Genomic DNA, 23,672 nt, shown 5'->3' with positions numbered 1-23,672 from the left:
TTTTGACTCAATCTGGCATGAGGGGCTTTTTCTTCAATTTATTTAATTTGGCATCGGAAGAAAAACCAAGAACATCATCAAATCAATGTATATTGGGTTATTTTAACCCAGCCAGTTGGGTTAAATCTTTGACCCAACATGCTGGGTTGTTTTATTTAAATCAACTTTTGCTTAAAAATTACATTGATGGTTTAAAACAAACCCGAAATGTTTAAAAATAATAAAATCACAGAGAAATACTCGAGGCATCAGTAAGAATCAATAGTTTTATTAAGGATCAAAATGCAAGACAAAAGGAATTCATAAAAACATGCAATATGTTATGCTCAATGAACAATAAAATGGCATATAAAACACTTTGATGAAATGTATGTTTATACATATTTAAAGAACATTAATTTCAATAAATTACATTAGTTTAGATTTTAACATATACATTTAACAAGGTTATTAAAGTGGCACAAGTAAATATAAATAGTTAGACAACTTAACACTTCAAAACGCTATAAAAAGTATTTTACTAAACCCTTGTTAATAGAACCGCATTTATATGTTAAAATATAAGTCTATGCACAAGTTTTCTATAAAAAAAGAAATAAACAAGCGTTATGGATGTGAAAAAGGGACACCGTAACTTTCCTCTTCATATAAACTCACAAAACATTTTAAATAGTGTTAGTTCTTTCGGTTTCAGCACTGCTTAACCTGACATATCCACGGAGCAGTCTTACTTAAGAGGATTCTTTTCCTGGGAGTTGTAGACAACAGTGTGGTGTGCACTTTTGGAAGTGGATGTCCAGCAGGAGGGTTTCTTTATCAATTTGTTCATCTATAAAGAGACAAGAAAAGAGACAAGAGAAGAATGTAAGGAAACTGGCCAACCCAGAGCACAATGGATTATAATAAACATATAAAGAAGTACATTAACATTTTACCTAAATAATGTTTACCTTTAAGCCTGTTATGAAAACATCCACGTTCCAGTTGACATTCTCTTGAATAGAATGATCCATTAATATTAGCTGTTATTCTGCAACCTGTCAGTGGGGGGAAAAAGAAGAGTGGGATCTAGTACAGAAAGCGAAATACAGTCTTAAAAAATAATATTATAAACGTTAAAACAACCCTTCACTAATTCGACACACTCGGGAATAAGTTTAAGTCTAAAAAGAGCAACAATTGTTCGTCTCATATACCCAAAATTAACTATATCGCATTGTTAACCACTAACGTTATAAGAGCCAGCGGCTATTCCCGAAGCAATGGCCGAGATAGAGCTGCTCTCCACGGAGCCACGACCGCTGACAGCCTGAAGCTCACACCTCCGACAGCGTCTTAACAAAATCTCAAAGAGGCGTTATGTTTATATATAAATCACGTATTTGAGTTCTTAACAACAACATTCTCGTCTAAAAGACTCTTAAATCTAAGTTCCGTCACCGAACATTAGCGGTATTTATAAAAAAAAATGAGCTGGATGTTTGCTTTTGCCACGTCGCTCTCGTGTCGACCTTAAACTAATATCAAGTTGCGTAAGTTACTGAACTAAATTCCTCACACAAGTCACACATTTCAGAGGAAATGTTCACCAAAAAGGAAGTTTAAATGATTAAAAAGCTGTAAATTAGAACAACGTGGGCATAACGTTACAGACTAGCTATCCAAAGCTAACGAAGCTAGATTGTAACGTTACTTTCAAACCTAATGTGAACAGCCGAATTTTGCATACTTTTGCATTTTTTTTTACAGTAATAGTTTTATACATTAAAAACTCGTAAAACATACCTTTTATTCTCCGAATAACAGCTTTCCGAGATGAAGTGGATCAAAATGCCCGCGAAGGTAAAGTTTGTCTGATGCGTAGAGGAGTGGGAGGGGTTTACTCTCTCAACTGTCACTCAATTGGACCAGACTGGTAACCCAGCGTTTGGGTTACTCAAAAAATGACCCAACACTAAGAAAATAACCCAACAAAATGACCCAACAGGCTCAACCCAGCTGTTGGGTTAAACAAATAACCCAGCATTTTTTAGAGTGTAGGAATAACATATTTGCACTTAAAATCGGGAACTTTCTCTCCCAGAGTCGTGGAGTGAGACAGGGCTGTAGTCTAAGTCCTACAGTATTTATACATTAATGAATTTGCTCAAGCTCTAGAACAGTCACCAGCACCCGGTCCCATCTTACTAAACACTGCAGTGAAATGTCTTCTGTTTGCAGGTGATGCATTCACCCAGTAAAGAGGGTCTGCAGCAACATCTAGACACCCGGCACACTTTGTCAGACATAGGCCCTATCAGTTAACCTTAAAGACTAAAATCATGATATTCCGAAAAAGGACCAGTCGCAAAAACCAACATCAGTTTCAAACTAAACAACATGCCTTTAGAACAAACACACATATCTTGGAATAAACATTTGTAAAACTAGAACCTTAAACAAGGCTGTGAATGACCTGAGAGACAAGACACAAAGATTTTTTAACGCTTCAAAAAGAATATCAAAATTGACATCCCAACTGTAATCTGCTTGAAAATAATCCAGTCAATTATAAAACAAATCGCGCTGTATGGATGTGGTGTTTTGGGCCCTCTCTCCAGCCAAGAGTTCACCAAATAGGACAAACACTCAATAGACACGCTTCAAACAGAAATGTGTAAAAACAATCTACGGGTACAGCGAAAAACTCCAAACAACGTCTGCAGAGCAGAATTAGGACTATATCCTCTAATAATAAAAATAGCTATCAAATTCTACACTCACTTTAAGACCAGCGATACAGAGACACTCCATCACAAAGCCTTAAGCCATCAAGAGCTGAACCCAGAGAGAAACCCCTTCATCCAACTGATCTCAGAACTAACTCTACAACCCAAATCATGCCCAAGCCAACCCCAAACCCCAGCCAGACTTAACAAAATGATAAAAACACAAAAAGAGAAATATCTCAAACACTGGACAGAAGCAACAGCTCAGCAAAGTAAATTGGAACGTTATCTGTCATTAAACAGAGAATATAAACTGGCAGAATACCTAACACCCGTATCGGACCTTAAATTAAGAAAATCATTGACCATGTACAGACTCTGTGATCACAGACACAGACAGACATGGACACAAAGAAAGACCGACTGTGTCCACATAGCACACAGAATCAAGTGGAAACAGAGCTGCACTTTTTAATCTCATGTCCAAATGAGACACACATCAGAGAAACGTTCTTCCCCCAGTTTACAAACTTCCACAAAGACTTTAACCAGTTTCAACAAAAGGACAATATTTCATACATACTGGGAGAAAACTCAAGAAGCTCAAACCTAAAGATATGTCAAGTGAACAACCAGCACAACAAAACGCTGACAGACAAACTGACACAGGCAGGATCCTGTGATCCTCGCTAAGAACTGTCATCAATACTTTGCTCTTTTTCTGTTTATATTGAGATGCACATATAGATACTTATATACTTTTATTTTATTTTTTATTTGTGCATGTTTACATTTAATTTTCCTGTGCTTTGGAAATGTAAAAATTTGTTTTATCATGCCAATAAAGCTTCTTTGAATCTTGAATCAATGGTCGGGTGCATGGGTTCGTGTAACGTAACAGAACAACTTGTCAAAGTATGTTCTGTTCATCCCGGCCGCGAGTGCACTTTCTCAGAAAACGTCATCTATTGTGGGCGAAGTTTGGAAGAGAGACGTGAAATTAAATGGTTGTCAGTCAGAATTGCTTGCATTGACTTTTTTTTTAATCATTTTGCAGTGTAATAATCCAACACTTTTCGTTTATTCATATCTTTAGCTTTTAATGTTGAATGACACTTTTTAATGCAGTGTTTTGTTACGGGCACAGAGTAGGCTATAGTAGGCTATATTCTTTCAGCAGTCAGTTAGGCTTATATATGTTAGCCTATTCAATTTTTTGTTTAAATTTAGCCTACTTGTTTTGCTCTATATTTTTATTATATTGTATATCGAAAAGCAAGACAAAATATTAAAGCACATTTTGACCATTCATTTTGTGCAATAGTGAAAAAAATGCCTAAATAAATTGAAGAAATGCAAAAAGCCACATTTGGTATTCTTCCTTCATGAAGGTGTTTCATTTTTATTCGGCTTCTGCCTACAATTTTCACTTCGGTGCATCATCTTTTTCTCTATGAAAAAATCATTTGACACCCAAAAGACACAACCTGGAAAAATTGAGCTCTAGTATCCACTCAGTTGATGCTTGCAGTCAGTTTGACACTTAATCTACAGCAGTGTACTGGTGTGTTCCTATATGGGTTTTATTAAATTTCCTTAATGTTATAAAATATTTGTAATTGTGATTCGTTTTGTACCATATAAGAGATTAAACGTATTGTGGATCTGCCTTGACCAAACAACTAAAGATTTGAAAGTTGGATTTGGATTCAATTTATTGCCATTACACATATAACAAGTACAGTGTAACGAAATTTAAGAAGAAAAATACAGCATAACACGAGGGAAGTGGAGAGAAAAACAGATACACATAATACACCATAGACAAGACTTGCAACAGGGTAAGATAATCCAGCCCGTCAGGCAGCCATCCGGTCCAGTGCCATTACGGCGCCGCTCACAGACCCGCTTGTCAGGCCAGCGGTTTAAAGCTACGGAGGAGTGGGAAAAGTTCAATGCATATGTTGTTAATGATCTTAGGTATATTTAATACTCTATTTTACATTTATGCTGTTAAATTAATCATGCATGTATCCAAAAATATACATTGAGTTCTCAATGAACCACAGCCTGAATACACTTCGGAATCTACTATGGAAGCACAACAACAGCTAAACAATTCAAAACCCTTTAAGGGAAAGAAAAACAGGAAATGTCACAAATGATGGTGATGACTTGGCATATTCTTGTGAAAACCAGTCGCCCGGCATTTTGATTGTTCTGGCTGAATAAAGAATGTTAAGGCTGACACATAATAAATGATCTGCCTCAAAGATGGAGAGGTTGTGTCTCTATTTTATTTCAATATATTGAATTCAACATTTAAAAATCTTAAAGGGATAGTTCACCCAAAAATAAAATTTCTGTGCTCTTTCATTCACCTTCTTGTTATTTCAAACCTATATGACTTTCTTTCTTCTTACCAAAGAAGAAGAAAAAGAATGTTGGGGAACCGGTGGTACCCAATGACTTACATTGGTTTTGTCAAATAAATTGAAAGGGTACCGCCGTGTTTGGTCACCAACATCCATTAAAATATCGTCTAACGTGTTCTCCAGAAAAAAGATAATCAAACAGGTTTTAAATGACATGAGGATGAGTAAACGATGACAGAAATGTCATTTTTGTGTGAACTCTCCCTTTAAGACTTAAAAAATAAGTGTGCATTGAAACTACAGGCCCATAGATAAGAGAGTACCAGCAGCAATTCCCTGTGCCTCTAATAAATGTACCAGAGGGTGGATATTAGAGGAAACATTTACAAAAAAATCAATATATGAATCGAAAATATAACTTTTTGGACAGTTCTTATGAGCTGCCTTTTTGTTAGATTTCTGTCTGATTGGGAGTCCAACATTTGTTCGTTTAACTTCTCATAACTGACTATCATATAACTGATAATCACGTAAAAATTGCTTTATAATACAGTTCAAAATGCTTGGCTATAAATTAACTATAATAGAAGAAACGTCCACGTTTCTAGCACACATTTATATGAACAGTCTGCCCCCTAGCGGAGACACACAGCAAAGCCATCACGCGTGATCTCTGTACTCTGTACACTTGCTCGTGTCTGAAACCGTTCCCTCGCTCACTATTCCCTATATAGCGAATGACATTTGAGTCCACTATGTGGGATGAAGTGAATGAAAATGAGTGAAGGATTTCAGACACTGACGTAATATAACCTGCGTCTGACAGTACTGTCGCGGACATTCGACTTAACGGTTATTTTACACTCGTGTCGCTTCATGGATCACTTAATAAAGTTCATTTTCACCTTATTTGTGACGTTTTTGTATTACTTTTTAATAAAGAGAACAAAACAACTGCTCGCCGCGTTTATTTACTTTAACGTTTAATACAATTATTTAATATATTTATATTTGTTATTATATTTAATATAAAGTAGCACCACTAACACTCATTTAATCAGTTTATTATCAAAAACACGAAAATAACCGTCAACAAGAAGTACAAACACAAGTGTATACACGTGTATTCGTCGTATTACCGGACACTCATCCAGTCCATAATCAAGCAGTGGTCGCGTGTTGTATCATGGGAAATAGTGAGTGAGCGAGTGTACATCGACTGTATACTCAAAATCAGAGTGCATTGTGGGTAAAGACACCACTACATAATGGCGGAACACGATATAGTGCACTACACAGAGATAGGGAGATAGGTTTCACACACAGTCATTTTTGCCATTGAGAGCTGCCTGGGGCGGAAGCAAAGTGGTCCAAGCTGAAAGAAGTGTCGTTACTAGAAATTACTATTCTATCTGCAAACTTCATATGTCCATTCATCCTTGTGTTACCAGAAGGCAGAAGAGACAGTGAATAAAATGAATAAACACATACGAAAAATGGAAGAATCTACAAGCGATGACAAGCCTCCTGAAATCGATGGGACAAGGTAGTTTTGTCATTTGTGAGTTTTGTCTTGTGCGTTGTATATCGACTGTGAATAACGTGATGTTTGTCCAGTTTGGAGTCCTGCCTGGACCAGCCCGGAGATCAAAGTGTGCACGAAGTGATAAGTTACGAACCATCCAGATTGCCAGGTAGTGCATTATGTTGTTTACGTGATTATTTGCTGAGTTTGTGGAGTAAAAAAGTAAAAACATTGTTTCTGACAGCAAGGCATTACGACCACGATACAACCGAGCCTATCAGCTGCAGTCTAAAGTCGCTGGATGAGCTGTTGTTATGGAAACGAAACGAAGCAAGTCCATTCAATGTGGCCACTGTGCCTCTGGCTAGCAGGTATCCTCCACTAGCCCAATCCCCTAAAAAGACATTGGTGTCCCATGATATGATGGGTGGATACTTGGAAGACAGGTACTACTCAAGAACAAATTCAACATTTTCTAATTGTTATATTATGTTCTTTAGTATTTTCACGATCCTGTCATTTTTGCCGAGGTTCATTCAAGGTGCAGAGGTAGAGATGCCATATGCTTTCTATCACTGGAAGTATATCGACATCTTCAACTACTTCACTCATCAGATGGTCACCATTCCTCCTGCGGTTTGGACTAATGCCGCACACAAGCATGGAGTGCTGTCTATCGGTGAGACACTTTGAGTGATAAGAATTTGCCTTTTAAAGGTCCAATGTGTAATATTTTAGGATCTATTGACAGAAATTCAATATAATATACATAACTATGTCTTCAGAGGTGTATAAAGACATAATGAAGCTAAGTTTTATTAGTTTATAATCCGCTATTTCTATCTCGTCTATCAGCTCTTTCATCATGTTGTTTCTACAGTAGCCCTAAACGGACAAAGTGCTCTACAGCGCGCGTTTCAAAAATACATTATCTCCTTCAGCAAAGATGGGGAAACGTGACAACATCTTAGTTTTGTATCAGCCACTGTAGTGCTTAAAATTGGAGGGGAGTGAGCTGTTGGTTGCAATTCGCAACCTCACCACTAGAAGCCGCTAAATAATTTTATACACTGGTCCTTTACGAGAAGGTGATGTAGGGAAAGGAAAAACATACAGAAAAATGATTTATCATCAGTCAACATTCACACAAAAGTAAAACCAGAATGGATCTATTAAAGTATTCTTGTTCCCCTGTAAGGCACATTTATCACCGAGTGGAAAGATGGAGAAAAGATATGTGAAGAGTTTCTAGCAAATGAGGAGGCTTACCGGAGAGCTGCAGACAAGCTGGTTCAGATCTCTCACTGCTATGGCTTTGACGGGTGGCTCATTAACATAGAAAATGTGCTGAGTGTGAGTAAACAAGCCTTGTCTAATCGGTGTGTGGTTCTTTAGGAGTCCATAATTTTTTGTTCTACATAAAAAAATAAGTTTGCCCAAAAATGAAAATTAAGTCATCATTTACTCACCCTCAAGTCATTCCAAGCCTGTATAATTTTGGCTTCTGCAGAGCTCAAGAGAAGATATTTTGAAGAATGTTATGAATCAAACAACACTGGCCCCCATGGACTTCCATTGTATGGGCACTAAACCACTGAGACATTTCTCAAAATGTCTCCTTATTTGTTTCACCGCAGACAGAGTCATATATACGTTTTGAATGGTGTGATGGTGAATAAATGAATTTTTATGTGAACTATCACTTAAAATGTTCTAACTTGCCTCCACTTCTTTTCTCTCCTCAGGAGATTGCCGTGAAGAACACTGGTCCCTTTCTCCGCTACCTCACAGATCAGATGCATGAGCGTGTTCCCAGCAGTGTGGTCATCTGGTATGACAGTGTGCTGAAAAATGGCTCGCTCAATTGGCAGAATGAACTCAATGATAACAACAGGCAAGTCGTGTGCTTGTTTACGATGGACTGATCCAAACCTTACTATGGAGCAATTTTGAGCTACATGTTTCTCTTTCCTTGGCTAAAAGGTTCCTCTTCTGTTTCTTAGAGAGTTTTTTGATGCATGTGATGGAATATTCACTAACTACAACTGGACAGAGCAGAGCCTGGAGTGGATGAAGTCATACACTGGCGCTCAGGGCCGCTTGCCTGACATCTATGTTGGTGTTGATGTCTTTGCGAGAGGAAAGGTGGTTGGAGGGAAGTTTGAGACTATAAAGGTGAGTGAAGATTTAGTTACAGACAATTCAGTTTTGAAAATAAAGAATACTGAATTTTTAATGCGTATATAATGATATTGCTTTAGTTTTTTGCTTGTGTCATATTTTAACCTTTCATTAGGCTTTGGAGATGATTCGCAATCATGGATTTTCAACAGCCATCTTTGCTCCAGGTTGGGTGTATGAATGCCACGAAAAGTCCGATTTCCGCCAAAACCAGGACAAGTAAGTGCAACAGAATATCCCCACTGAATAACAACAAATCGCTTGGTGTGCTCACGTGCAAACATGACCATTTTATATAATCTCATCTCCCTCCATAGATTTTGGGGCTTGCTGTATGATCACCTTTATATCCACCGTCACTCATCCAGTCTTCCATTCATTTCCTCTCTCTGTCAAGGATTTGGAAAGAGCCTCTACTGGAAAGGACAGGTACTGTAACTATATAGCAGTATAACCTGCACTCTTTACTTCCATAACTGCATTTTGTGATGCCTGTATTCTAAAGTTATCTTGCTGCGAGGACCGTATTTCACTTGTGTGGTCCAGATTTGCAATGCTTGTGTAATTCTTGGCTACCTGAATTGTGTAGGTGGAGAATGAGAAAAGCTGGTTCAATCTGAACGCTCAGGAGATCCAGCCTCTGTACCTGTCTGAGAGCATAGGGGAGAAGGGCTGGCTGAAAACCCACGGCTGCTCAAATGATGCTTGGATTGGAGGTAGCTCACTGATGGTTAGGGGCATGATACCTTCTGGACATACTGATGTCTGTGCGAGGTACAGAAGTTTTATTTCAGTTTGAGTTCACATAAACTTCAAAACCTAAAAAAATAACCAACAAATATGTTTGTAGGATATTTTCTCTTCATGTTCCTTTGGCTGCCAGGACGTTTGCATCTTTTGTCTACAAGACATCAACCCAAGGGGTTGTGAAGCTGTCCCTGGAGCTCAAAACCATAGATGTTCCTCTGTGCACGTTTGATGGGACAGATGAAATACCAGGTGAGTGGCCTTAAAGGGATAGTTCATCCAAAAATTGATGATCATTTATTCGGCCTCATGTCATTCAAAACCTGTATATGACTCTTTATTCTGCAACACAAAAGAAGATATTTTGAGAAATGTCTCTGTGGTTTTGTGTCCAAACAATGGAGGTCAGTGTTGTTTATTTACCAACATTCTTCGAAATATCTTCTTTTGTGTTCTGCAAGTAATAAAGGCTTGAGTATGAGTTCTGTATTGGTATTGGTATCTGTATTGAGTATTGGTTCAGCTGTACGTTCAAGACATCTTAATCCACATAAATGCTATTTTGCAGTATAAGTAAGGCTTTATAAGCACTGTCTTGTGTCATAAACGTGTAATGACCTCATCTGGTGTGTTGTGTTCAGCTTGCAGTGTTTTGCCAGAAGCATTAGAAAAAGACAACCAGCTGGTTAAGCAGTTTATACAGAATTGTGGACAATGGGCTTCAGATGAATGGACAACCTGGTGAGTGTCCAAAAATAGTTTTCAGTAATAAAAGACAACGAAGACATTGACCCCAAATTTTTCTAATCAAACTCAATGTCATACACAGCTGCTTCCTGCTACAAATGACAGGCTGCTCCATACGAGATGTGTGTCTTCGTGTATCCCGAGATGAAGTAGATGAAGATGTTCTTTTCAGCTGCAGGATTGGAGAGATAATGGTGAGACAGATACAGTATGCACTTAACAACAGGACAAAAGAGCTGTTCAGTCATGGTTAATTCATCATGTGTTAACTTCTAAAAACTCAGTTTTTTAAATTGTCAGTTGTTTTTTGTTTGGCCCAGCTCATGGATGCAGAGAGCCTTCAGAGCCCCCCGGAGTCTGTCCAGGGCGTGTGCATTAATGATGTGGTGTGGCAAAAAGGTGCTCTGAGTGGCAACGGACACACACTGAAGCTCCTATTGAACGCTACTTTACGCTGGCAGTATCCCACCCACTTGGTGCGCCATTTCCGGATACACTGGAGGCGACTCCGCGGTCCGGACCCTCGCATTCCTGCTGGACCTCTGACTCTGATAGGCAGGTGTTACTCCAATCTGTACCGTGTGGTGGAGCTGAAGGTGCCTGCTGCGCCAGGTCTCATTGAGCTGGTGGTGGAACCTGTGACCAGAGAGGGATTCATAGTGCCCGAGCCCCACTGGGGTCGACGCACAATCAGCTACAGTGAGACTTCTGCACGTGAGGAGAGAGAATAATGCTGATGTCTTGAAACTCTTCTTTTCTAGTCAACGTGCAAAAGAATGAAAAGTTGGTGCTTATTCAATATAATATTTTCTGATTTACAGGAGTGATATTACATATATTCTGTATGTTCGGCACACATTGGGCCTTTCATGAAACATTTGTAAATACACTCACCTAAAGGATTATTAGGAACACCATACTAATACTGTGTTTGACCCCCTTTCACCTTCAGAACTGCCTTAATTCTACGTGGCATTGATTCAACAAGGTGCTGAAAGCATTCTTTAGAAATGTTGGCCCATATTGATAGGATCGCATCTTGCAGTTGATGGAGATTTGTGGGATGCACGAAGCTCCCGCTCCACCACATCCCAAAGATGCTCTATTGGGTTGAGATCTGGTGACTGTGGGGGCCATTTTAGTACAGTGAACTCATTGTCATGTTCAAGAAACCAATTTGAAATGATTCGAGCTTTGTGACATGGTGCATTATCCTGCTGGAAGTAGCCATCAGAGGATGGGTACATGGTGGTCATAAAGGGATGGACATGGTCAGAAACAATGCTCAGGAAGGCCGTGGCATTTAAACGATGCCCAATTGGGAGTAAGGGGCCTAAAGTGTGCCAAGAAAACATCCCCCACACCATTACACCCCCACCATAATTGCATTAATGAGAAATTGAACAGGCGTTCCTAATAATCCTTTAGGTGAGCGTATATGAGAAAATTCTGAGTTATTTGCACGTATACAGACCTTCTCGAAAACATTCCTGCGGATTCACAAATCCTTCGTAAACATCAGATCTCAAAGTAAAATGTGTGTATGTTAAGGAATTCCAATCATTTGTAAACACGGCACGCAAGCACGCTCACTCACAAGTAGTATTATCCCGCCTGTGATTTTACAGCTACGCAAATTAGGTATCTAGGAATTCTGGATTCCTCTGGACTTCATTCTCTGGTTAGGCTACATTATATTGCATGAATGCATAAGAGACTGATAGGCTATATGCTGACAAATAAATTAATCAACTAAACTGTGTCAGCCAAAGTGTTTTTAGCCAGCTAATATAATAATACCTGGTGCTCTTCTGAAAATGACCAGCTGGTGGCGCCTGAGGACGCTTTGGAGGCTCTGCGCGAGTGCTCCTGAGATGCGTTGCTTTGAGTTAGAATATCCGCAACAGTTAGCTACTTGTTATTAGAATCAAATTTTTGACGAATATTACTGAATATGAAAATGTAGTAATAATATTAACATCACAATCATTGTGTATGATCGTGGATTAATGTTTGTCCCGCCTCTTCTCCACTGTGATTGGACGGCTGTGTAAAAAAGGACAGTGACGAGCTCTGCGTTTTACCAAAAGTAAATAATTAAAGACAGAGCAAAATAACTCGTGAAATATCATTATGATACATAGTGCATCAAATGCAGTGTCATCAGTTTGTCTTAAACAATAAAGAACGTTACGTGCAGATTTGCGCAATATTTACACGTGGTGTACATTTGTTTCGTACCGACTAAGGTTTTGAAATACGAACATTTTCACGAATTCAAAAATTTACGTCAAAACGACCTTACGAACGATTTACGCATAAAATCGTTATGATCGTGTTTCATGAATGAGGCCCATTGAGAATATCTATAACATTGCAGATTAATGTGAAAACCAACTATTTTTACACTTTTGTATGCCTTTATAGCTGAAAGTTTAAAATTGGATGTAAAAATATTGTAATGTATTGTATGGAGGGCCGGCTTCATATATATATATATATATATACATTTATATATGGATGATGGACGATAAAGGGTTTAATCATAAAAAAACATTAAGTATTATACTGCTTTAAATTGTTAAAAAATTGAAAAAGTTGTGTAATTAAATTGCATATTAGTTTTTCTGATCAAAAATTATATATATATATATATATATATATATATATATTACATTTCTCCTGATTTACAGAAGACACCCACTAAAATTTAATTCACCTTAATCTTGTCAGGCATATTAACAATGAAAAATCAATTTCTGAAATTAAAAGACTAATACGTTCACCCCAAATGCTAGTTAGTTGTCATTTTTTGTTATTGCCACTTTCCTAGGTTTTGCCCATTTGTAAATTTTCTCATTTAAAAGCCCTGTAAATATACATATGCTCCCTTACTCTTTAATAAGTATAAGTCAGAATAAGCATGTTTGAATTTGAACATAGATACTGTGTTACATTGAATTAAACTATTCAATTTCAACATAATTTTTACATTTTATTCCCCAAAAACCTAACCTTAAACTATATATTTTACTTACAATTAATGTGCTTTCTATGGACATAAAACCACTTTTGTAAATTTACTTTGATAGGGACATCTTAATGTCTTTGACTACATACAGTGCCATCAAGCCAAATATTGAATTCAAACAAAGAAATCAGAACATTTAAGTATACAAGTTCAGTCATAATAAATAAAGTGAAATGACACACACTTTATTTAATACTTTGTAGAAAAGCCTTTGTTGGTGATTACAGCTTCTAGACGCCTCTTGTATGGAGAGACCAGTCGTCTGCATTGCTCAGGAGTGATTCTGGCCCATGCTTCCACACAAATGGTCTTTAAATCTTGAAGGTTCATTGGGCCTCTTTTATGAACTTTGATCTTCAGTTCTCTCCATAGATTTTCTATGGGATTTAGGTCAGGTGATTGACTGGGCCATTCAAGCAGCTTGATTTTCTTTCTTTGAAACCACTTCATTGTGTCCTTGGCCTTGTGTTTGGAATCATTGTCTTGCTGAAACGTCCACCCCCTTTTCGTTTTCAGCTTTCTGGTAGATGGCAGCAGATTTTTTATCCAGAATGTCCCGGTACATTTTTCCATTCATCATGCCTTCAATAATATGAATTCTGCCAGTACCCCTTGCTGAAAAGCAGCCCCAAACCATAATGCTTCCACCCCCAAACTTAACTGTTGGTATGGTGTTCTTGGGGTGGTGAGCAGTGGCATTTCTTCTCCAAATGGGTGTGTAGAATGAGTGCCAAAAAGTTAAATTTTGCTGTCATCTGACCATACTATAGTCTCCCAATAATCCACAGCCTTCTCCAAATGCTCTTTCACAAACTTTAACCGAGCCTCAACATGCTTTTGGTTCAGCAATGGAGTCTTGCGTGGTGAGTGTGTATTGCTGCCATGGCGGTTCAGTGCATTACTTATAGTTTTCTTTGAAACAACAGTACCTGCTGATGCAAGGTCTTCCTGAAGTTCTGCCCGAGTGGTTCTTGGCTCTTGGAGAACTCTCCTGATTAGTCTTTGGACTCCTCGGACTATGGTAAACTGATGCTCTTTCCATTTATAATATATGGCCCCCACTGTGCTCACAGGAACATTCAGCATTCTGGAAATGCACCTATAACCATTCCCATCAAAATGCTTTTCAACAATAAGATTACAAAGATTTACAGAGACTTCCTTGCTTTTACCCATCATGAAATCTTTCCTGTGTGCCTTCTAGGTAATGAGAAGCCTTTATAGGCCATCAATTAGGACTAAAGCAGATGATATCAATTAGTACTGATAGGGGGCAGGGTTTCTCTCTCCATACTGACAGATTTCAGGTGATCTCCTGGCTTTTTATGCCATTATGCACCTTGTTACCTTCATGTGTTCAATACTTATTCCCTGTGTCATTTCACTTTATTAATTATGACTGAACTAGTACACTTAAATGTTCCGATTTCTTTGTATGAATTTAATATTTGGCTTGATGGCTACATCTGGTGGAAATTTTGTGTCAATAGCCCACTTACTGATAAAATCAAGAGAACCACTTACTCAAAATTTCCCCCCCACCTAAAATTATTTAAATTATTATGAATCATGCAAGAAGTGAAACATGGATGCATTTCATTTTCATTATAAAGCTTTTTTATCTTAACTGTTGCAGATAGCTAAAAAATGGAATCTTGAGATAATATGTTTATTTTTGTGTCATAAGCGGATTCTTGGCAAGACATTTCAAAATTCAAGATGTAATTAAAACTGTATCAAAATTTACTTTATTGATCACACAATATCAATTTTACATATTGTACAAGACAAACACTGATTAAAATCTGAAGCAAATGAATTAAAAAAAAAAGAGTGTCATGTTGTGGTGAATTGGAGCGTTGATTGTCTAAAAGTGGATAACAAGATATTTCAGTAGGTGTCAGCATATGATCCATCACTCCTGCTGAGTCACCATCTTCAACATCCGTAATGCCATTGGCCCCTGGTCTGATGGGATCTGACATAATGGAATGAATAGATATGTTTACATGACATATGTCCTTGAATAAAAATTGAGGTAATAATCTGTTCAGGACAAAACTGTTGCTGCAATAGTGGGATAATGTGAAATTTAAGAATATTAAATTGACAGTATTTTCTACATTGCCAAGTACAAAAAAGTGAAAAATATAATGTATCCTACCATATGTCCAGCTTTAAGGATCCAGTAGAAGGCAAAGTTTTTGTATTTCTTATAGAAGGCTCCAGTTTGGTTCTCGGTCTGTGGGTCCTCCAGTGCTGTCCATTTCATCTGGTTAAAGTATTGGAGCCCATCCCATTTCAACCGTTTCACCCACAGCTCCTGACCTACACACACACACCAGATACAAATGATCACAAGAGTGCAGACTTTATTTAAAACAGCACTCAATAATTATAGGCTTCCTAAATATCAAATAGATGAGTAAAAGGCCCGGTTTATACAAACACTCAGATCTAACTGTTCTATTGCCAGAGTGATTATATGTAGTCCTGTTATTTGGTATACATCAGAGAAGATTACACTGCAAATATATATGGTCTGTATGTTTTTGACTGCCCTCAAAAGTGGTTTAAGTATCAAATCACAAAATATTGATGGTAATACTAAATGAAAGAGAGCTATTTTAAGTGTCTTTTTAATATACTTGGTTGACTCATGCTTGACAGTTCTCACCAACTGTGTCCACAATAAGATCCAGCTGGCCATTGTAGACTGTGACATTGACCCCAGCAGCAAGAAGCTCATCTACAATATCCACCACAGGCTTCATAAAATCTTCTGCCATGTGGACAAATACAGCCCCAGATTGTCCTGCAGGAACAGTGGGAAACGTATGTTGTGAATTTGCAGACATAGGCATGCCTCTATGGATCATAAAACAGATCATTACCTCCCCATGTGACATTCTTTGGTATGACATCAAGTTTCTTTCTGATTGGTCCATTCATTAACTCTGAAAGAGACTGTCGGTGCAAAGGGTGAATGTGACGTCGCTTCAGTGACGCTGCAAAAACAAGAAAATAGTCAAAACGCTTTTATTTACATATTCAACACCAAACAATATAGATAGTTTGAATGTGCATGTTAAGTTCCTCACAAAGTAATTCCTCTGAGTTTTGAACCAAGCTGGTTTTCACCATCTCATCGGGGTTTTGAGTGAGGATGTTGTAGAAATTTACTCCATTTGTGTTCTGTAGCAAATAAGAAACTAACTGAAGGCATATGCATAAAGCTTAAAAATGCATTAAAAACAATCTGCACTTGACATTTAAGTAATAAAACTGCCTATTTGTTTACAGACCGCACACAGATAACTCACCTGTTCTACCACATTTTCTGTGACGGACCACATCTCAGTGGCTTTTTGGTACTGGCCCTGTTCTACAGCCTGCTGCACCCCCTTTGCTGCTTTATTGACTTCTGCCAGTCCATTGTCATCCAAAAGAGACTAAAAATAACAGCACAGACAAACACATTAGCAGTATTCATTCAAATGTATTCATTAAGCACACACTTTTTACTTTTAGTCATCAGAAATATTTTACATAAATAAAGCAAATCAAAACATAGAGCTATTAGGACTGTTGGCCTTTAACATGCACTAAATCCATGAAACACTGATTAAATCAATACTCTAGTAATGGGTTTTGATCAAACGTAATGCAATCATATCTAATTTAAATACAAAGGTGTGAATTGTGAGTTACTCACTGTGCTGTAAAGATAAGGACCCCATGTCATGACTGAATCTGCAAGAAAAAAAAACAATGAGCTTTGACTGCTGCACTGTAATATGTGATGTGAATCAGGTATCAGCTGAATGAGATCACGTTAACAGTAGAACACACTTAACAATCTTTGTACAGACCTATAGGAGAGATCCAGGAATCCCCTAATGCAACCCCAGCAAAGTTACATTTGATTGAACCCGCTTGAATTGCCTAAAGAGAAATTAACATTGAATTCAGAATCAAAATGAAGTTGAAGAGTGTTCGGTCAAAAGAACAAGATAAAGAAACAAGTAAAAAATGCATTCATTAAAAGCAGAAAGCTTTTGAGGAAGTAGTAATGGATCTGACTCATGCATTTCCAATTTAAGATCAAATACGCAGAGCGCATGATCTGAAGTCGTCTTTTCGGGTTTCAAAACTGATGACAAACATTACCTTTGTGAGCTCGAGGGAAATAGCGGCTGCCATTTTGCCTCCATATGACTCAGAAAATATGTAGAAAGGGATGCTCTGTTGGAAGAACATGTATCAGTTAGACACTCTGGTTAAGAATACAGAATATATATTTTTTGTGCTACATACTTGAAATTCTGTCTTTAGAGAGAAAAAGTTCTTGAGGAGGACCATCATGTCTGATGCAACCATCGCAACGTCCTTGGTGAGAGCACCTTCAGAGTCTGTGTAACTGTAGCCGGTGCCCACTGGGTTATCCACAAATAGCATACTGGATGCATGCACCTGCAGAGAAACAAATATTTGTAGTTTTTTTTTTAAGGGTGTATAAATAAATTTGAATCCTTCACAGATTCTAAATATGTGAATTGTGAAATACCATGAAAACTGTTGTAAAAGAGAGGGTTCATCCCCAAAAAATCTGTCATCATTTACTCACGCTCGAGTTTACCCAAACCTGTATACATTTTGATTTGTTGTTCATAAAATGTTTAGGAGAATGTGTTTAACCAAACAGTTCTTGGCCAACATTGACTACAATAGTAGAAAAATTACAATAATAGTCAAAAGTTTGCTTTTCCTGCATTCTTCAAAATATCTTCTTTGTGTTCCTCAGAACAAAGAAATATATACAGATGACAGAATTTTCATTTTTGGGGGATCTGTTCCTTTAACACAGAATATAAATTTAGTTTACACACCCATGAGGTTTCTCTCGGCTTAAGGTCTCTATCCAGGGGTCCGATTTCTTCAAAGTTGCCAAAACCACAGCTGGATCCCCCAGGGCCTCCCTAAAATAACAATGAACATTATCATGTTTCTTTGCTCATGCACAGAAGGAAATGTGAAGACTCTATATGACAGCTGAATGTGAATTCTTAACAGCAGCACCAGTGGTTTATCATTGAAACAGTCAAAGAGGTCACAAACCTGCAGCCACATGACCAAAGGTAGTTCCTTATAACTGGCGCTGGAGCTGTTGGCGTAGTAAAGCCACCAGAACATATGAGCTCCATCACGGACATCCACATAACCCCATGATTCTTTGGCTTGAACTGGAACACAGCTGCCTGTTTTCACAATAAAATCAACAACAAATGTACACACTATAGTAACCAAAATATTTGTAGTAAAACTATGGGGACACAAATGCTAATGAAAAACATTGTTTCAACGATAAAAATAATATTATCTTAAGCGAAATAAAGATGATATTACTCGATATTTTCTCTAGGATAAAGGAAAGGTTTGGGGGTCACGTGACCGTGACTTGATACAAATGTAACTGTTAGACAATATTTCATCTTTCACTTTCGTTTCTCATTTAAAGTCACAAATATGAACAGGATCTCTGCTCGTTTTGTAATTACATCCAAAGTAAGACCACAAACACAACAAAAAGCTGTCCTGTAGCTCAGTGGTAAGAGCATTGCGTTAACAACGCAAGGTTGTGGGTTCGAGCCCAGGGGATTGCAAATACCTATGTAAAATGTATAGGATAAAGCAATGTAAGTCGCTTTGGATAAAAGTGTCTGCCAAATGCCTAAATGTAAATGTAAAAACAGCATATCTCTCACATACCTTTCTGAATAACCACAGCAAACAGCAGCATCACAGTCAGCATCCCAATCCACGACCGCTCCATTGTTATTGACCTGTAGATCAGGCTTAGCACAGTGACTGTGTTTGGACTGATCGCCTATATGTACAACACCAGTCCTCTAAACAAACTGATATAAAGTATCATATGACTTCTTTAGTCAGCTGACTTCAAGCGTGATCGAATGAGGAAAATAGCTGCAAGGTGCTGTTCTCTTCCAGGCCGGAAGAAGGCGACAGAGGGCGCAACAGCTTGCTTTAGACCCCGGTTTAAAACAGTGTGCGCCTCCATCATCCTCATTGAAAACTCGGCACAGGCATGGCCGCCTCTAGTCTCAACTCCATCAGGGTAAGATTGTACTTCGAGTATCCTCCTCCTGCGACACCTGAGTGTCGGATGTGTTGGTTGTTGGTGGATTTGAACAAATGCCGAGTGGTCGCAGACCTGTCCAGCATCATAAAGGAAAAGTTCGGTTACAGCCGTAAGACCCTCTTAGACCTGTTCATTGAAGATTGTTACCTGACCACCACAGAAAATATCTATATAGTACGTGACAATGACAGTATACGGTAAGTGAATTAAACATTTATGCATGGATTCCATGCCACCTATTGTTTCCTCGTTAGAAAATGAACCATAACCTTTGTAGTAAAACGATGGTAACCACACATTTACCACGGACTCATTATAATATAGGTTAACCATGATATTTGTCATTTTTATCTAAAAGAATCATGGTGTCACTGAAAATACATTTTCTCCATTTTTATTAACAGGGTAAAGGTGTCCAGTTGTGTTTTTGTTAATGGTGGTGAGGCTTACCAGAACGTTGAAACTCACAACTCCAAGGGTAAGAAAAGAGGAAGAGAGGATGAGGTGCAGGTCTGTGCTACCCAAGCTTCAAGTAAGAAACAAAAGCAAGAAGATGCTCAGATCAATGGCTCTGCACCAGCAGATACTGGCAAGAAAAAGAAGCATAAGAAAAAGAAAAAAAAACAGAAGTCTGCCAACAATCCTAGCACACCTCAAAAGACTATTCAACTTATAGAGCAAGCCAACTCGTCTAGCAAAACCAACAAAAAAAACACTTCCAGTGTCTCAACCAGTGACAAATCATCGAGAACAAAGAATCAGGAGTTAAGTTCTTCAGACAGCAGTGAGGAGGAGTCTCAAAGTAAGCCTTCTCCACCAAAACCTAAGCAGACTGGCATTGCCAAGAATGGCACTGTTGCTACAAGGAAAGAAGCCTCATCATCAGACTCCTCCGATGGTGCAGTTAAACCATCAACCAGCAAAAGCAACATCCCTGTTACACCTAAACCTGTTCCACTTCCTAAACTGTCAACCTCTGTAATATCTAAAATTCCTATACAAACACCTAAACAAAGAAAGAGCTCAACCGATTCATCCTCCTTTTCTTCTTCTTCTTCTTCATCACCCAGCCAAGTCAAACCCTCCGCTAAGAAATCACAGGTACCAGGTCAACTCCCCTCAACCACGCAAAATTGTCCTGATCTGTCTGTTTCTGCCTCTGGTTCTAAAAAGCCCCAGAATGAGACCGAGAGCTCCGACTCAGATGCCAGTGAAATAGAGCTTGTGATTAAGAAACCAAATTTTCAAGGAATGGGGTTGAACATAGCTGGTTTGAGATCAAGTACTGGTGAATCAGCAGGGAGGACCAGAGGTAACACGAGCGGCCAGGAGAGAGGCAGAGGTCGCGGTGGGAACAGAGGCAGTGGGAGAGGAGGCTTTGGTAGGGCCAGGGGAACACCTTGGAAACAAGACCTGCATTACAACTATGAGAATGAAGAACAGCTGAAACGAAGAGATTTACTGATTAATGACAGTTTTATAATACAGGTAAGAATCAAGCCATGTTTTGCACTTACCATCTAAATTAAGTGCTACTTTTCTCTGTGACTGCTTTTTTTTGCATTTCAAGATTTGTAGCGCCTTTTTAAAAAAGGTCACACCTACTTTTGTGTTATTGTAGAATCCTCCAGAACCTGAACCAGTCCCCCGAAGAGACTACACGACTTTGCCCTTACTCGCAGCACCCCCTGCAGTGGGCCAAAAGATTGCCTTTAAGGTATGATCAATCATAATGGAAACTCTTACACTCGTTTGTTTCAGTCTCTTGATAATATTATATGTGATCATTAGTTGGTTGGATCATTTTTTGGTTACAAAGTTATTTGTGGTGTGGTCAGTTGATTTCTCTCTTTCATGTTGGACAGCTTCTGGAGTTGACAGAAAACTACACACCCCATGTGTCTGAATATAAAGTAAAGTCCAAAGCTTTTTCAAATTTTCTGCTAATACAACTGATCTTTATACTCAGAAACAGTGATTGCTTTCTTTAGGAAGGGAAGATTATCGCAATCCATCCTCAGACAAATATGATAGAGCTTGAACTGCTCTCACAACGTCAAGGTATCAGCAAAACGTATCCTTTATTATTGCCAAGTTATTTCTAAGCCCAGAATTTGACAACAGCTTTATTACTTTTGCTGAAGAACATTTTTTCTGTGTGTTTTAGCCCCAGCTGAACCTGGGAAGTTTGACCTGGTGTATGAGAACCCTGATGGATCTGAGAGAGTAGAATATGCTGTCACACATGGATCACAGGTGTTTAGTGTGCTCAATCTTATTCTAGCTATATTATTGATTAAAATATTGATAAATGTGCATAGTTTAACAGTGTAGCTGAATACCTTTCGCAACAAACTCTTAAAATGTTTTATCTTTATTTATTTAAGGTCTGGCACTTTCTTATAAACAGTAGTACCTTCTTAATGTATATTCATCTAATTTGCTGACATTTTTTTATTATTAGATTATTTGCTGACTGGGTGTTGGTCAGGAAGTCTGTAAGATCTGGATAAAAAAAACAGAAAAGTTATCATTTACTTGCCTTTTTACCCTGTCACATTGTGTGAAATAAACTATACGGTACTAATAAGAATGAATTAGAACTCATGCAACATGTACATTGAAAAAAACAAAGGTTTGGCATATTGTATTTGAAGATTTAGAGGCAATCATTCTTTAGACGCTTAACCCTTTTTTGGATTTTTACCCCGTTCCCCAATCCAACACACATATGTTGCTGTCTGATTATTTATTTTAATTGTCAGTGTGAAAGAGGGCCGTTTATTGTCATGTGTGCATGCTGTGGTAAACTAAAACAAATCTGTCTTTTATGTCTTTACTGCAGCTGACGGAGCGTTGGGATTCTCTTCTGGAGCCCCGGCTCATTGTGGAGAATGAGAGATGAAAATCTGATAATACAAGTCTGAGCCAGAGCCATGCAGTTATCGTCAATCTTTTATTGTTGTCAAATTTTTACATCTGGTTTCATTGTACAATTTTTTTTATGTGATTTCTTAATTTCAGCGAAATAAATAGTTTTTATACAAATTTGGACTTGCATTGTTGTCTTATTCATAAATACCTTTCATTCATAGTAATACTATGTTTCTATCAAAATATTTCTTATGGATTAAAAACGTCCAAAAAGATGTCTAAATTAAATGTAGTTTGGTTGATGGTAGGCATCAGGCAGGTGACGTCACACCCACAACCTTCTCCCAGCAGCAGGTCAGCATCAGCGTGACCTCTTTCGCAAGCTCAGATGGTTGAACCTGCTGAAGAGTTTTCATGCGAAGCTGCGCAGACCGATCGGCGTGTGACGCAGGAATGCGAACGAACCTCTAGTGATGCTGCTGATGTCAGAGCGCTGAGTGAGGCAGAGACGATGGCGAGCGCGCACGCAGACTCGAGTCTCTCTGATACACCATAACACATCATCGTAAGGATGGATGGAAATGTCTTCCCCGACCAAGAACAGCTGCTGGTTTTTCTGAAGAAGCTCAAAGAAGTCTTCGACGTGTGCGACGACGATGCGGACGGCTATATTCGCGTTGAGCACTTCGTGGATTTGGGTATACAGTTCGGCCAGGGAGATGAAGTAAGATGCTCTTAGTGACTCAATTTCTTAACTCTTACAAACCTGAAAAGGAAAAGTCAATTGTTTCATTTAGTTAATAATACGGTATTTTGTGTTTGTACATTAGAGGCTATAGTCTCCGCCGGATGTCTTTGAAAAGCGTTGCCATGAATATTATAGGGCAAACAGGTTGTTACGTTCACATAGATAGACATATCTTAATGCTATTATACAAATAGAAATGGTTCCAATCGTTTGTGGTGTAATCACTATGTAGATTATTGAACACTAACAATTTAATAATTGCATTTCCGCTAAGTAACCAAGACAACTGTCTCCTCACTCTCTTTCTTCAGCATTGATGTCATCATGTATGCTTACAGATTTTCAGCGTGTTTTATTATTTTAGCTTGTTGTGATTTAGCTTAATTTAGACATTTTTTGTTTATTTGTTTTATTCTTTAAATCAGCAGGGGATAACAAAATAAATTAATTAAATGTAGAGTTTCAATAGAAATCTAGTTGATTTCCATAACGATTTATCTGATGTAACCTTTAATTCCTTTACTTTTCTGCACTCTGTCGATCATTGGCTTGATCTGTCTGTTCAGCTTGTCTACT

General features: G+C 38.2%; 4 protein-coding genes and 1 long non-coding RNA gene across 6 annotated transcripts in view; 3 read left to right on the top strand and 2 right to left on the bottom strand.

Moving 5' to 3' along the window:
• Positions 1–252: 252 nt before the first annotated feature.
• On the bottom strand, positions 253–2,039 carry LOC130426619 (uncharacterized). Its single transcript, XR_008907200.1, has 2 exons — positions 951–2,039; positions 253–829 (listed from the first exon to the last, which is right to left on the bottom strand). It is a non-coding gene; the product is annotated as an uncharacterized LOC130426619 (long non-coding RNA).
• Positions 2,040–6,366: 4,327 nt separating this feature from the next.
• engase (endo-beta-N-acetylglucosaminidase) lies at positions 6,367–12,040 on the top strand. Of its 2 annotated transcripts, XM_056753465.1 has the most exons (14): positions 6,367–6,629; positions 6,701–6,777; positions 6,853–7,054; positions 7,139–7,287; positions 7,807–7,961; positions 8,354–8,502; positions 8,612–8,783; positions 8,905–9,008; positions 9,107–9,218; positions 9,379–9,563; positions 9,640–9,788; positions 10,178–10,277; positions 10,366–10,477; positions 10,604–12,040. In XM_056753465.1, exons 1-14 carry the CDS (start codon positions 6,559–6,561, stop codon positions 11,012–11,014), a joined length of 2,148 nt encoding a protein of 715 aa, XP_056609443.1. In that variant the 5' UTR covers positions 6,367–6,558; the 3' UTR covers positions 11,015–12,040. The 2 variants fall into 2 exon arrangements, with proteins under 2 accessions (XP_056609443.1, XP_056609444.1); XM_056753466.1 differs by lacking the exons at positions 6,367–6,629; positions 6,701–6,777 and having other exon boundaries at positions 6,984–7,054; positions 7,150–7,287.
• A 2,929-nt stretch (positions 12,041–14,969) lies between these two features.
• Positions 14,970–19,282, bottom strand: scpep1 (serine carboxypeptidase 1). The gene is made up of 13 exons (XM_056753468.1): positions 19,084–19,282; positions 18,433–18,572; positions 18,204–18,293; positions 17,632–17,787; positions 17,485–17,559; positions 17,187–17,259; positions 17,030–17,067; positions 16,638–16,766; positions 16,416–16,509; positions 16,209–16,322; positions 15,992–16,129; positions 15,479–15,642; positions 14,970–15,292 (listed from the first exon to the last, which is right to left on the bottom strand). Exons 1-13 carry the CDS (start codon positions 19,145–19,147, stop codon positions 15,230–15,232), a joined length of 1,338 nt encoding a protein of 445 aa, XP_056609446.1. The 5' UTR covers positions 19,148–19,282; the 3' UTR covers positions 14,970–15,229.
• A 97-nt stretch (positions 19,283–19,379) lies between these two features.
• Positions 19,380–22,516, top strand: coil (coilin p80). The gene is made up of 7 exons (XM_056753068.1): positions 19,380–19,671; positions 19,879–20,962; positions 21,096–21,191; positions 21,340–21,387; positions 21,466–21,535; positions 21,642–21,730; positions 22,320–22,516. The coding sequence occupies exons 1-7, from the start codon at positions 19,421–19,423 to the stop codon at positions 22,377–22,379; spliced, it is 1,698 nt and encodes a 565-aa protein (XP_056609046.1). The 5' UTR covers positions 19,380–19,420; the 3' UTR covers positions 22,380–22,516.
• A 348-nt stretch (positions 22,517–22,864) lies between these two features.
• rab11fip4a (RAB11 family interacting protein 4 (class II) a) overlaps positions 22,865–23,672 on the top strand; it is a 32,512-nt gene continuing 31,704 nt past the window's right edge. Inside the window, exon 1 of the mRNA XM_056753719.1 lies at positions 22,865–23,072. Within this exon, the coding sequence (XP_056609697.1) occupies positions 22,920–23,072 (153 nt within the window). The 5' untranslated portion in view covers positions 22,865–22,919. The remainder of the gene's footprint in view (positions 23,073–23,672) is intronic.

This window comes from Triplophysa dalaica, chromosome 7 (genome assembly GCF_015846415.1).
Source record: "Triplophysa dalaica isolate WHDGS20190420 chromosome 7, ASM1584641v1, whole genome shotgun sequence".
Taxonomy (NCBI): domain Eukaryota; kingdom Metazoa; phylum Chordata; class Actinopteri; order Cypriniformes; family Nemacheilidae; genus Triplophysa; species Triplophysa dalaica.
This window is presented reverse-complemented; position numbering and strand designations above follow the sequence as displayed.